This window comes from Poeciliopsis prolifica, unplaced genomic scaffold (assembly GCF_027474105.1).
Source record: "Poeciliopsis prolifica strain line A6 unplaced genomic scaffold, Auburn_PproV2 SCAFFOLD030, whole genome shotgun sequence".
Taxonomy (NCBI): domain Eukaryota; kingdom Metazoa; phylum Chordata; class Actinopteri; order Cyprinodontiformes; family Poeciliidae; genus Poeciliopsis; species Poeciliopsis prolifica.
This window is the reverse complement of record NW_026562405.1, coordinates 2,096,074-2,111,345: the sequence shown is the minus strand read 5'-3', so window position 1 is coordinate 2,111,345 and position 15,272 is coordinate 2,096,074. Positions and strand designations below refer to the sequence as shown.

General features: G+C 37.7%; 2 protein-coding genes across 8 annotated transcripts in view; both read left to right on the top strand.

Moving 5' to 3' along the window:
* Nucleotides 1-15,272, top strand: part of LOC129372762 (sushi, von Willebrand factor type A, EGF and pentraxin domain-containing protein 1-like) — an 86,863-nt gene that overhangs the window by 45,110 nt on the left and 26,481 nt on the right. The gene's annotated exons all lie outside the window — the stretch shown is intronic.
* Nucleotides 14,477-15,272, top strand: part of LOC129372766 (C4b-binding protein-like) — a 51,914-nt gene continuing 51,118 nt past the window's right edge. The window contains exon 1 of the mRNA XM_055050266.1: nucleotides 14,477-14,679. Within this exon, the coding sequence (XP_054906241.1) occupies nucleotides 14,607-14,679 (73 nt within the window). The 5' untranslated portion in view covers nucleotides 14,477-14,606. The remainder of the gene's footprint in view (nucleotides 14,680-15,272) is intronic.

The window sequence follows — 15,272 nt, the reverse complement described above, 5'->3', positions numbered from 1 at the left end:
GGAGTGGCTGATGAGCTCCAACACATTTCACCTGTGCATCTGAAACACAGAGAGAGAGAGGACTCTCTTATGAAGAGAGCCCCTAGAGGTCAGTGACCGTAACACCCTCCCCCATAAAATCCTACATAAAACATTTCTTCAACGTACAGTACCACAGTGAGATAAGCAACATTATATCCTGGATAGTACATCAGCTATCACATTGTCCACCCCCTTCTTATGCCTAATGTCTAGGTTGTATTCTTGGGCCAATAAAGCCCAGCGCATTAACCGCTGGTTGTGGTTATACATACAGTTCAGGAAAACCAATGGATTATGGTCTGTGTAGACTATCACAGGACTTGTTGAGCCCACATAAACTTCAAAATGCTGCAAAGCCAATAGCATGGCTAATGTTTCCTTCTCAATTGTGGAATAGTTTAATTGATGAGGCTTGAACTTAGCTGAGTAGTAGGAAACTGGGTGACTGATGTCATCTGTCCCGTCTTGGAGCAACACTGCCCCAGCACCAGTGGCACTTGCATCTACCTCCAGCTTGAAGGTCTTGCTGAAATCTGGAGCTGCCAATACAGGAGCACTGCATAGAAAGGACTTTGCACAGTCAAATGCATGTTGACATGCAGTAGTCCATTTGAATGGCATCTTTGGACTACACAAATTTGTCAGAGGAGCCACCACCACTGAGAAGTTCCTGCAGAAACACCTATAATAGCCAACCAATCCTAAGAAACGGCGTAGCTCACGTCTTGTGGTGGGAACAGGGTAGTTTAGGATAGCCTCCACCTTTGCATTCACCGGACGTACCTGGCCATGGCCCACTTCCTTTCCAAGGTACGTCACCACCGCTTTGGCAAACTCACACTTTGCCAGATTTAAGGTGAGGGAGGCTTGAGCTAGACGAGCAAACACAGTTTTCAGAGTGTTAATGTGATCAGTCCAGGTTGATGAATAGATTACAATGTCGTCCAAGTAGACATTACAGTTCTTAATGTCTCCCAATACAACGTTCATCAGTCGCTGAAAGGTAGCTGGTGCATTTCGCATTCCAAATGCCATCACGGTATATTGCAAAAAATGGTCTGGTGTGACGAAAGCTGAAATGTCAGAAGCTCTGGCAGTCAGAGGAACTTGCCAGTACCCTTTCAGCAGATCTAATTTTGTTATATAGATGGCTGCACCAATACTGTCTATGCAGTCTTCCATACGAGGCAATGGATGTGAATCTGGGTAACTGCATGCATTTACTCTTCGAAAGTCTGTACAGAAACGTTGAGAACCATCTGACTTTGGTGTCAGAAGACACGGAGAGCTCCAGGAGCTATGACTCTGTACAGCCAACCCATTTTCCAGTAAGTACTGAACCTCTTTCTTCATCATTTCCCTCTTGACTGGGGGACAACGGTACGCATGTTGTTTAATGGGTGGGGTATTACCCACATCAATGTCATGCTCCAGTACTGAGGTCCTAGAGGGCACATCGCCAAAAAGCATAGGGTGCAGCTTGATCAGTCCTTCCACATCCTCCTTCTCACCCTGGGGAAGATAGGACAAATATGCATCCAAAGAATCCAAAATGGCAGAGTTTGAAAGCCTACCACATTGGCCTTCATCATTCTTCTTCAAACCATCATGGGGAGTATGTCCAGACACCAGAGAGATTGATGCAGGTTGCGGAGAGTCCTCACGACCTGTGTCCTTGTCTTCTTCTCTGGAGTGAAACAACTTCAACATATTTATATGACACAGACGCATTTTGCGCCTCCTATCAGGAGTATGGACAAAGTAGTCAGTGTCATTGACTTTGCTTTTTACCACATATGGGCCTGCAAATTGGGCTGAAAGTGATGGGCCAGGTGTGGGCACCAACATGAGCACTTTATCACCTGGTTCAAACAACCGCTTTACAGTCTTTTTGTCATATAGATGTTTCATTTTCCCTTGGGTAGCTGATAAAGACTCTCTTGCTATTGAACAAGCATGGTATAGACGCTCCCGACACTGTGTGACAAACTCAAGGACATTAGATTGTGGCTGCGTCTCAGCTGACAGGAGTTGCTCCTTCAGAACCTTCAGTGGTCCCCTTACACCATGCCCAAATACAAGTTCAGCAGGGCTAAAACCAAGAGACTCCTGTTTAGCTTCTCGGGCTGCAAACAGCAGAAAAGGAAGGCCTTCATCCCAGCTTTTGTCTGTTTCATGGCAATATTTTCTCATCATGGCCTTGATAGTTTGATGCCACCTTTCTAGAGCACCTTGTGACTGGGATGGTACGGACTTGAGGGAACATGTTTAATGCCAAAACTGTAGTGTCTGCTTGAAGATTTTGGATTGAAAATTGCGACCTTGATCAGTTTGTATGATTCTAGGCAGACCAAAAGTTGCAAAAAACTTCAGCTTTCGTTATGGTGGGCACCGTAATCTTCCGCAGTGGAATGGCTTCAGGGAACCGAGTGGCAACACACATGACAGTCAAGAGAAATTGATTACCAGCTTTTGTTCTGGGCAGAGGACCTACACAGTCCACTAGGACACGCTCAAAAGGCTCACCAACTGCAGGAATGGGTTTAAGAGGAACAGGTGGTACCCTCTGATTTAGGTTTACCCACTATTTGGCAAACTTTACATGTCCTACAGAACCTGGCAACATCCTTTTTCAGGCCTGGCCAGAAAAAATGCTGCAGAATACGGTCATGGGTTTTAGTGATTCCCAAATGATCTATATGAGTGGTCATGTGCCATCTGCAGTATTTGTTCACGATAACCTTGAGGAATAACAATTTGATATACTACTCCCCAATCCTCTCCAACACCTTTCTGTTGCAAGGCAGGCCTTGAGATCCATTTCCTCATGAGTAATTTATTCTCAACATAAAATTTATGGGCCTTATTATTTACTGAATCACTCACACTTTCAAAGCATTTAACGAGTTTCATCACTTTTCTGAGCTTGGCTCAAACTCTCACGCGACATTGATTGCGGGATAAAAACCTCAGACTTTTGGGTGAAGTCCTCCTTGAGGGATGCTGGTTCTACAAGGTCATCTGCTGGCAGCTTGTCCTCCATCAAAGCAGAGCTTAGAACAGAGTCTTCCAAGTTCACTTCCTTCAGCTTACGGGCTTGAGACCTGGTAAGAGCACTGACAGCAAACACATCAGGATGGGCTTCCAACAACTCATCTTCACCCATCATGCAACTGGGTTTATCCACCACCTCAGGTACAGGAAGAACCTTGTCTCCAGCAAGATCATTCCCATTATAAATTCAACCCCCTGAACAGGGAATGAGTTTCTCACCGCAACTTTAAAGAATCCAGAGGCCAACCTGGTTTAGGTGAACATGATGTAAAGGTGCCGGTACATAAGCCATTCCAATTTCTTGTACCACTGTACTTGCATTACAGGAAGTATCAGCATTGAATGGCAGAAAACCAGACAGGATGAATGACTGGGAACCACCCGTGTCCCTCAGTATTCTCACTGGTTTCATCCTCACGACGACCTGTTAATGAGACAAGACCATCAAAAATGAAGGGCTTAAAACAGTCATCAGGTTCACTCAGGTTTGAAAGTTGTGGGGAAGATCTGAGCGTCTTGACTAGGCCAACCCCCTTAGCTGGTTTTGGTGGTTGGGGTGCCTGTTTACGTTTCAGGGCCAAACAGTCAGAAACAATATGCCCATCTTGTGGCAATAAAAACATTGTCTTTCTGATTTGGAAATTGGAGGGTTCTTAATTGGAGATGGTGGCACATCTTTCCATGTCTTGTCACGAGACGGTTGGTCAGATTTACACACAAAAACATTTTGTGAGTAAGGGCAAACTCCTCAGCCAGGACAGCTGCCTCTTGTAGGTGGAGGCTTTTTGCTCATTTAGGTATAAAACTGTGCGGTCTGGAAGGCAGTTTTTGAACTCCTCCAACAATACCAGCTCACGTAGTGAGGTAAAATCAGCAGCTTTAGTTGCCTGGCACCATCTGTCAAATAACATTCCTTTTTCCCTTGCAAATTCAACAAATGTTTGTGTAGAGGATTTTCTTAAGGCTCTGAATCGTTGCCTGTAGGCCTCAGGCACCAACTCATATGCCCTGAGTATAGCAGCTTTAACTTTGTCATACACAAGACTGTCTTCAATTGTGAGTGCTGCACATACTTCCTGTGCCTTACCAGCCAGTTTACACTGCAACAAAAGAGACCAGACATCTGTGGGCCAGTGAAGGGCAACAGCAACACGTTCAAACGCATTAAAATATGCCTCCACCTCCGTCTCCCGGAATGGTGGGACCAGGGAAATATTTTTGCTGAGGTCAAATGTAGACGATGCTAGAGAAGAGGGAGGTTTATCTGGTGACATAATGATGTCTTCATTGTCACCAGAAACTGTAGTGTGAACAGTGGCTGGCTTATGAGACTGTAGCTCCAGCTGACGCAACTTAATGGCAGTTTCAGCTTCAATTCTTGACGTGAGTCAACAGTCGGACTTGATTCAATAGAGAAGGGCTCAAACCGTGGGAAAGAGGCTGGTGGTTGTTTCCCATCTAGCTTGATAACAGGTGGTGTCTTCTCTACCTCCTCAGGCTGATCAGCAGATTCAGAACAGGTGGTGTCCTCTTTCTCCATTTCTCCTGAGAGCACACCTTTTTCAAACAAGACACTAAAGACAAGAGACTTCAGTTCACGTTTGAGCAAAGACTTAGGGACATGGAGACCAAAATGCGAAGCAATTTCATACAAATCATCCTTTCTACAGACAAACTGTTGTACAGTAGGAGTATCTAAAAACTCCTTCAAACTAAATTGCGCCATACACAAACAAAATAATCCCGGACGAGCCCCCACTTATGTTACAACCCCCCCAAGACCAATAAGGGTAAAATCTGGTGCTGGTTGTAACACAAAAAACAAACAGTTGTCTGTAGCAAAATGTGGATAATTTATTTACAGTGCAGGTAAGTCAACTAAAACAAAGAACAGAACACAGGGAAGTATTTATCTTCAGGGTCTCCAAGGCCAAAATAACAAACAAACACCCCCCTCTGTCTAGCTAAGAAATTAAAAAGAACTTTCTAATGGTAAATAGAAGAAAAGAAAGAACAAAACCTGAAACTCCCTGGCTAGCCATCAAAACAGGAGAAAAATGGTTGAACACAAATGGCAGAGAACCCCTACCAGCTTCCACTGTGAAAAAAAAACACCACAACAGGTCTTGGTTAACACATTTCAAAGGCTCACAGCCAAAATCACTCAGTCACCAGTCAAAGTGTCAGATCAGGTCAAGGCCCAAACAAGAGGGATCCAACACTGGTTGTATGAATCTCTTTATGGAGTGGCTGATGAGCTCCAACACATTTCACCTGTGCATCTGAAACACAGAGAGAGAGAGGACTCTCTTATGAAGAGAGCCCCTAGAGGTCAGTGACCGTAACAGTCCTCCTGAAAAGACGGGGCGTTTGGATCCTGTCAGCAAACTATGACTCCAAAAGAGTAAATCGAAAATTTACCATAATCTTTAATTATTAAATCTGACTCGCGACCTAAAACTTTTTATTCGTGGCTCAACAGATTGTATCAGTCTTTATGACTTCCTTTGTCTTTATGCAGCTACCGGGTCAGTGGAGCGAGCTTCAAACAGTGCGTGGACGAAGGATGGTTTGGAATCGCAGACTGTATCTGTAAGTGTTGATCAGTTTGAAATATTCTCTCTTTTCTCAACACAGTTTTACTGAAGCACTTTGTGCCTGAAATGGAAGGATGGAGGTAAATTGCTTCATCTAAAATTATGTACTGTTTTGGTTTTCATTCATTTGAAGTTTTGCTAATTTTATTATTATTATTTTTGCTAAACGTAATTTTATTTGATTTTTTTATCTTCCTGCGATGTTGTTTTTATTGTGAAGCACTTTGTTCTGCTGAGGCTGTTAAAAATGAGCAATAAAAATAAACTTTGACTTTGATTGAAACAGCAATGTTTTTTCTTTTGCCAATTTTTCCAGCTCTTACTTGTTCCAAACCGATCAAAGTGGAAAATGGCGAACATTCTTGGAATAGTGACCGTGAACCAAAATATGAACAAACTATACATTTCACATGTGACGCAGGATACACCTTGTTTGGGAATGAAACCATTATGTGTACTGAAAGTGCTGAATATGATTCTGAGCCACCACGATGTGTCCGTAAGTTCTTGTGCTTTTTTTCAAGCTTCATATAGAAGATCAGTTAGCTGAGACAAAATACAAACAGCTTGCAAACACATTTGTGAATAACACAAATCTCTCTCCACTACTTGTAAATTAGCTCATTGTCCCACCTATCATTTCACCACTGTATAAAACTAACAATAATCCATCCTGAGATGAAACCCTTAATGCAACATGGCTAATGGTTAATTGTCATTAATTTTACAGAATTTTGAACAAGTGTCATCGGAATTCTAACATGATCAAAAAAGCAAACCATAGCATGAGTTGAAATGCAAATTCTGTCTTTACTGTTTATTTGAATGGGAATAAGTGTTAAGAATAAACAAATTATGAGTGATATAATATTTACAGCCCTAGCTCATTCATAATGCACGTTCCCAGATGGGCCTTTACCTACATATTCTTCTGTAAATGAAACAAACTTACTCTTGTTCTTGCAGTGAAATTGTAAAAGAAGAGAAATTAAAATGTCTTGTTACAATATTTTCAATTTTGTGCCTCAGTAATATAATAGTCCTGGGAGTTGTGGTTTTATATATGAAAGTCAACTACAAAGCTCAACCACAAATCAATGTATGTACAATAAAAGCACAATCTCATCATAATTTATTGTGTTTATATTATACTTTGTGACACATTCATTAGAGGATAATAATATACACTGTATTTCCAGCCTTTTGTAGATTTCACACCGAACTAAATAGAAACATCAAATATACTTTGAGACTCCCAGACAACATGTCTATGAAGAACTAAATAAGCAACATATTATGACTTGTTCTAAGTTATTTTAAGATGAGAAGACAACATCTCTGATATTTATCAAACTGGAAAAATTTGTCAAGCTATTTCTGAAGCTTTTAAGTTCCTGATAAGCACAATGAGAGCCACTTAGCATGGAATGTGGTAAGAAAACAGTGGCTTGTGAAATGTTTGTGTCGACAATGAAAAGTTTTCTCCACCATTCCATGTGGCCAGTTAAAAAAAAATAAAAAATCCATCCCTGATTCTTCAGAAATGAATCCTCAGAGAGGGTTCATAGAAATGCTGGTAAAGATCAACCTGCTCTGTAATCATACAATGAGTTGAAATGCAGCCATACAATTTGAGTGAAAATGGTGCATGCAGAGCAATCCCCACAAATATTTGTAGGTCCTCAAGCAGGTTCAAATTGTCAACAATAATCCTAGCTTTAGAAGAACTGAAAGTAGAGGAGTGATCACAAAGGGAAGGAAATGGTTGACAACATGATCTGAAGTTATTTAGTTGAAAAAAATGAATAACATTGAAAGTCTGCGATTACTATATAAGTCTTTATGGGGCCTTGGTGGTCTTGTTAGTAGGCTGCAGCATCAATGTTGGGTAATGGCAGATGAAGTGCTGATCAATTACAAGGCTCATGCAAGATTTATATTTTTTCCTAGGTAATTGCCCCATACCTAAAAGTGTGGAGAACATGGTTCTCACGAATGAATCCTTCCTAAGAGAGGATTTCCCAGATGGTACTAAAGTCACATATGAGTGCGCCAATGGATTTGAAAAAGAAAGTGGCTCTGAGATCATAACCTGCATTGATGGGACTTGGACTGAACCAGATTTAATCTGCAAGAGTGAGTCCTGGAATATGAAGGTTATTTTACCCTAACCTGTTGATCATTTGTCAAAATGTGTCTTACTAACATATTTTAGAGGAGATAAGTTTTTCATAAAAGGTTTCAAGATAGGTAATTACTAAGAACTAAACCTAAAAAAGAATGGATGGTGCATGAATGACAGTTATAGATAAAGTGTGTTGTTCATGCCAAATTAAAATTAGCTTCATGGTGCATATTTAGAATATGTCAAAATGCAGCTGAATCCTTTGTGACAGAATAGACCAAAGAAGGCAAAATTACAACAAAAAGTATTTCATTTACTCCTGCAACAAAACAACTTATAGAATATGTAACGAGTATTTTTGCATAGATTTACATTTTTATTTTACTTTGTGTCACATTCACTGGAAGACAATATATATTTACATAAAGTTCAATAAAAAATAAATTGTCCCCTTTAAAGATTTCCTGACCACATCTATATATTGAGTCGGGTCGTGGGGGTAGCAGCCTCACTAGGGAGTTTTGGGGTATTTTGAGGAAACATATATTTTATCCAAATTAGGAAATAAACAAGAGTTATGCTAACTTTGTTATTTAAAGTCTACAAAATATTATCTGATGAAACTATTATTACAACCAGTGCATCAGCATCCACCTTATTAAAAAGTATCAAAAGTTTTCTTCTAAAAAATTTTTAAAATGTATTTTTAAACAAAGTTGGAAAGCAAAATTTTAATCAAAAATTTGTCACACAATGTGTTCTTTTTCTTTTTTTTGTATCACAATCAAGGGAATTTTCTGTGTACCTCAGCAGTAAATAAATTATAGATTTCTCAAACAATGCAGAAGTTGAAAACTTCTACATTGATCACCGGTCTGGAGACGACCTTGGTGAGTCACTGCATTACGAAAGAATCGCAGAAGTAACATGGCATGTTTGGAGAATCATAAGTGGATGTGTCTTGACCTAAGCAGGAGTAATTTTTCATTAGTTTTCCTAAGAATTGTGCATATTTAACTATGTTGATTTTTTCCTTATAAATACTTAATTAGATCTTTGCTGTAATTTTGTAAATCCATTTACTACACTGTTTTGTACTTGCAGACAAGAGTAAAATCTGGGTTTGGTTTTAATATTATTTTAATATTGCAGAAAATACATCTCTTTTAAACCCACTGTTGATAGCTGTGGCAGGTGAAATGAAGTAAATGAAGTTGGAAAGCAAAATGTTAATCAAAAATTTGTCACTTCACCAGTTTTTTTTTTTTTTTTTTTTTAATCACAATCAAGTGAGTTTTCTGTGTACCTCAGCAGTAAATAAATTATAGATTTCTCAGACAATGCAGAAGTTGAAAACTTCTATATTGATCACTGCTCTGTAGACGACCTTGGTGAGTCACTGCATTACGAAAGAATCGCAGAAGTAACATGGCATGTTTGGAGAATCATAAGTTATAAGGATTTTTCATTAGTTTTCCAAAGAATTGTGCATATTTAACTATGTTGATATTTTTCCTATAAATACTTAATTGGATCTTTCCTGTCATTTTGTAAATCCATTGACTACACTGTTTTGTACTTGCAGACCAGAGTATTTTGAAATCTAAAGAAAAGAGCAACATCTTTAGTTTTGCTCTTATCTAAAGAGCAAATCTCTTGGGTTTGGTTTTAATATTATTTTATCTTTGCAGAAATTGAACCTCCTTTAAACCTACTGTTGATAGGCGTGGCAGGTAACATGAATGAAAGTGCCTCTTAGAAATGAATATTATCATTTTCTGTGACTGAAATGCAAAATTATCAAAAATCTATTTTCTTTCATTTCCTTCACAGTTGGCTGTTCACTTGCACTTCTTTTCTGCATCTTTTGGGTTTGGAGGCGATGGTGAGATATTATATTTTAAACTTACATATAACTGGATATCTTTATGTACAGCCCTGAAAAATATTAAGAAACCAGTGCACTGAACACCACTGAAAACCTCATTATTATTCCACCAAATATTGATTTATGAAGTTTTTCTGTGTTAAAACATAAGTATTGTTGTTTCTAAATGAATATGAACTTGATTTCTTGACATTATTTGAGGTCTGAATGCGTTTCTTCAGACCTGCATTTCTTCTTCTTCTTCTTCTTCTTCTTCTTCTTCTTCTTATTATTATTATTATTATTATTATTATTATTATTATTATTATTATTATTATTTTGTTTGTTTGTTTTGTGTTTTTTTTTTTTTTTTTTTTTGTTATTTTGACCATATCTAATTTTCTGCAACTAAATACTAACTTTTTGCTTGGAATTTCAGAGAAATGTTGTCAGTAGTTCATAATAAAAGAACAATGTTCATTTTACTCAAACATGTAAAAAACTAAAATCAGAGAGATTGATCATTTTATATGATAAAGCTCTCATTTTACCAGAGCTGTATATAAACATTTAAGCTTTTTGTCTTGCTCCTTTTCCCTATTTCATGTTCTCTCCCTTCAACTTCTGCATGTTTACATGTAAATACACGTAAAGTTCAACACTTTGATTCCATTTTAGTGTTAAATTAACTGAAAATCCCTGAAACAATGTACAAGCATTCATCTTCAAGTGTTTTATGGTGTTTGTTGGTTTTTAATAACTGACTAATGTAAAAACACTGAGACAGGTTAAAATTTAGCTGTTAATGTCTGTGTAACTGGGTGAAAGTAAAACATACTGCCAAGGAGGAAAAAGCACATTAACTACTATGTAATAATGTTTGAGATTCTTTACTTGAAACTAAATACAATCCGTTTACAGATTTCTTATTGTTTGCACAAATGTTTAATATCATCAAACCACTTATAAAAATAAAAAAAAATACCTGAACAAAAAGTAAAAAAAACAAAACATTGAAATTAGGATTTCATTGGAAATTGTAAAAACCAGAAAAAACAAACATCTGGATTGATAAGTGGTTGTGTACTTCCCTGGAGTCATAAAGCCTTAGAAATAGCTTCGTAAACTTTTAGCCAGGCTGAAAGATGTTCAGGATTTTTTTTTTGACAACACACAAAGTTTAGACTGGACAATGATCACTGCTTCCGTCAAGGCGGCTAAGTGTTTGCTAATGTACAATTGGGTAAAAGGTAGCCTTAATTTTGTCTAAATTTACTGATTTATAATACTTTTGTATAATTTTTCTGTTCAAAAATATTTTCATTACAATGACTAACCTTTAATTCCATGGAATGCTAGTTACAAATGCATTAAATCAGTTAACTTTTTGATAAAAAAATGAAATGTCCAACAATTCTCACACAAACTTTCTATCTTTTGACACTATAGCTCAGATGACTCTGAAGGATAGTAAACCCTGGAGATATTTCAGTTCCGAAGTCTTTAAGTATCCTTCTTCATTCAGGTATCCATTTCATTTGGTTTTTGAGCTCAGACCATCACAATACCAAACAATCTTGTTTAAACTGTTTTATCTTGTTCATTTTTCTTCTTGTAATTTTCTGTGTGAATCATTAAGTATAAATATGATTTTCATATTGAAGCAAGAAGAAAGCTCTTGATCCTGTTGTCTTTTTTTTTTTTTTTCCACCACAATGAAAATGCAACTGTAATTAAACAGTTACTCCTTGGTGTCTTATGTGTGTTTCTTTCTCAGTTGGAACTGACCCAGCTGTTGGGACATCTACTACAGATGAAGGACGTCTGCCTTTGACATCTGCATCGTTTTATACACTAATTGGTTTTACCAAGCTAGTAAAAATTTGAAAATATTTATTGTTTGTTTCTACTACTTACGTTGTGAACTATTTTTTTCTATTTATGTTAGAAATTATTTTAATTATTAAGAAAAAACATGCATCTTAGAGTTCTTGATGACTATTGTATGAGGGATGAAGCTGTTGTGAAGTATGGCTAATGGATAAAAAATAGAAGTTTGTATTATAGTCCAGACAACACGATATATCGTTTTGAAGGTGTGGAACAGAAGATTGCAAATTTCCTTCACAATAAGTGATGATACTTCATTATGCCTGTAGAGGTCGCTTTTATAGTTTTTGGAACCATGAATGAATTTTTCTCTTTTTCCCTAGCCTAATGTTTTCTGACTTTTTTGATCTTTCCACCTTGTTATAATTGCATTCCATCATCAAACATGTACCTGGTTGTTGACCTGATTCGTTCATGCATGTTTGAGAAATCATTAAATCTCCCATGGCGACCATTCAGCTTTGCAAAACGTCTAGGGAACGGCGGCAGAGCTCCTCCTTTTTCTAGGTGTAGCTTCCGCCTCACAGAGCACCCCCATGACTCCCCAAGTCAGCTCCTTCAAACTAGCAACAATTAGCAAACACTCAATGGAACTGGAAACCTGCTGGGCTCATTATACAAACTACATCTCATTGCAATACTGTTGAAAACACTATGGGTTAAAACAGGAGCAATGTTGTGATCACCTCCTGAGTTTTCAGAGACAGAAGCGCAATTTCAATGCGTTGAATTATGAAGACAAAAAATTTGTAGTGCAACTTGAAGTAACCGAATCCCGATTTTTTTTTGTGAAATCAGAAAGTTTTTTTTGGCACAACTTACACTTCCAAATATATGACTTGTATGTGATCTCCAGTGCGAACTGCAAACAACCTGAAATTGTCCCGCATGCGAAGCAGAAGGCATAATAACATCACACATAGAACCTGTTTGCGGAAACAGAAGTTGGTGCTAATGGAGCATATTTTGCAATTTTGAAGTTGCTGTCTGACCCGAGCCAGCTCATTAACAACTTTATCCTCATTATAGTCCTTCATGGTTGTTGTTTTTCTTCCCGCTTATGCGTATCAGGACACAGAATGGTGACATTTATCGTTTATCATTGGCGTTCAGATTGGATGAATACAGCCTTGCTGTTTAGATTCAGGTCACATTTAAAAAGGTAGACAGAGACAGACTTTATTGTCATTCAATTGTACACATAAAAATGTACATGTTGGGAACAAATTTTTGTTGCAAAGCTCCAATAGTAATAATAAAATAAATAATAATTAAAAAGTGTCAATGTATACAATGAAACATTAAATGAACACGAGTTTAGTATGAAATGAAGGATGAAGTTTTTGAGGAATCTGTTTGCTCTGCATTTGAAGCTGCTGCACTTTTTCCCAGAGGGTAGCAGGCAGAACATGGTGAGGGGTTGTTCTCCCTCCTGCCACCCTAACAGCAATGTGGTAGCAGGCTGTGAGCCCTGGACACAGCGACTCTAACCTCTGGTTGCAAAGTCCACGTGCTGATGGAAAAATAGGAGAATCATCTTCAGATTGGCCTGATTAAAGTCTCCAGCAACAATGAAAATAGCCTCTTCCATCAATGACTTCCATCAGTGATGACTTCCATCTGCAAGAACTGTAGCGCACACTCTTAATGTTGGCTCTAAGAGGGATGTAACAGTAGTGATCATAATCATGGTAAATTCCCTGCATATAGAAAGATCAGCAGTTTATGGTAAAAGAAAAAAAAAACAAACAAACAAAAACTCACGAGTGTATATGCAAACACCACCACAGGCTCCTGTCCAAACAAATTAATATCCCCATAACGTTGACGACGTCGACATCAGAAATAGAGAGTTTAAGTTTTGCACGGTTGATTATAATGACTGCCTGTGTACTTCACTGGAGTCATAAAGCCTTACAAATTGCCTCATAAAGTTTTAGCCAGGCTGAAAGATGTTCAAGATTTTTTTTCTTGTCACCTATTCTTGATGTGAAGATACAAGACACAACGTTTAGACTGGTCAATGATCACTGCTTCCTTCAAGGTGGCTAAGTGTTTGCTAATCTACAATTGGGTAAAAGGCAGCCTTGATTTTGTATAAATTGACTGGTATTTTTTTTTAATTCAAAAATATTTTTATTAAAATGACTAACCTTTAATTCCATGAAATGCTAGTTACGTATGCATTAATTAGTTAACCTTTTATTTAAAAAAAAAAATGAACTGTCCAATAATTCTTACACAAATTTCTTAATTGATGACCCTATAGTTCATATGACACTAGAGAAGAGCTGACGTTGGAGCCATTACAATTCCACACTTTTTAAGTATCCTTCTTCATTCAGGTAGGTATTCATTTTATGTATTTTTTCACCCATCACAATACCAAACAATCCTGTTTCAGTTCCGAAGTCTTTAAGTATCCTTCTTCATTCAGGTATCCATTTCATTTGGTTTTTGAGCTCAGACCATCACAATACCAAACAATCTTGTTTAAACTGTTTTAATTTGTTCATTTTTCTTGTAATTTTCTGTGTGAATCATTAAGTATAAATATGATTTTCATATTCAAGCAAGAAGAAATAGCTCTTGATCCGATTGTCATTTTTTCCCCTCCACAATAAAAATGCAACTCTGATTAAACAGTCAGTCCTTGGTTTCTTATCTGTTTCTTTCTCAGTTGGAACTGGACCCAGCTGTTGGGACATTTACTACAGATGAAGGACTGCCGAACTCTGAGCGCCTTACCACGCCTTGGATAAAACAAGCAGTCTCCCTTTTATCAACTTATATTTGTTTTCACTTCAAAAGAAGAAAACTTTTGAATTAGTGAATTCCAAAACAGTAATTTATGTTGGGAAACCAAGACTTTTATTTTGAAAATTTTCAACCTCACCTCATTTCCCTCTAGTAACTAAAAATGAATTGACTTCAATGGAAGGAGAATCATTTCCACCGTGAGGAGCGTCTCTACACACCACATTTCCATGACTAAAGTTGGACTGATGTAGAGGCAGCTTCATCCGGATGGTTTGTATTTCCTTCCACATCTATGAAGGGTTTAGTTGACATCGGCAGACAGAGAAAACTCCTTATCCTGTGCCTATTTATCGGGAACGTTGCAGGTCAGTACGTCACCGGCCAAACCGGCTTCAAAGATATAATATTGTACTAATTTTTTGTTGTCACATATAAAACATATTACGTTTTGTTTGATGTCAGGGTCACTTTGACAAATAAGAACTTTTATTTAAAAATAACCTTAACTTTAACAACTACCCGTCTAGCATTAAACGTTATGACAACGTCCACTTAACGTTGTCATAACGACGCAGAGCGTCAAATCAACAGCAAACGTCCATCAGACATTTATTAAGATTTGACAAAACATTTGCTGGTTCGCAGTTAACTTGTTCGTCATATGATCTATAATGTCTACCGAGTCAAAAGTACTGATAAAAAACAATCTACTATAGATGTATGTACATAAGACACAATAAAGTTTAGAAAAAAGTAATTGGTACAGAGCATCAATATCAATCCAAAAGGATTTGGAGACTTAAAAATGAATTACTGACGTCAGCATTTAAAAACATGCAGTTAATATTGGACATATGGGTGGATTTAACATTAGCATTTCACTGCCCCCTCACTAGTTCTGTAATCAAAGCCGTTTACAGAACCTGAAGCTCACTGCTACCATCTGCTGTTAGTTTCT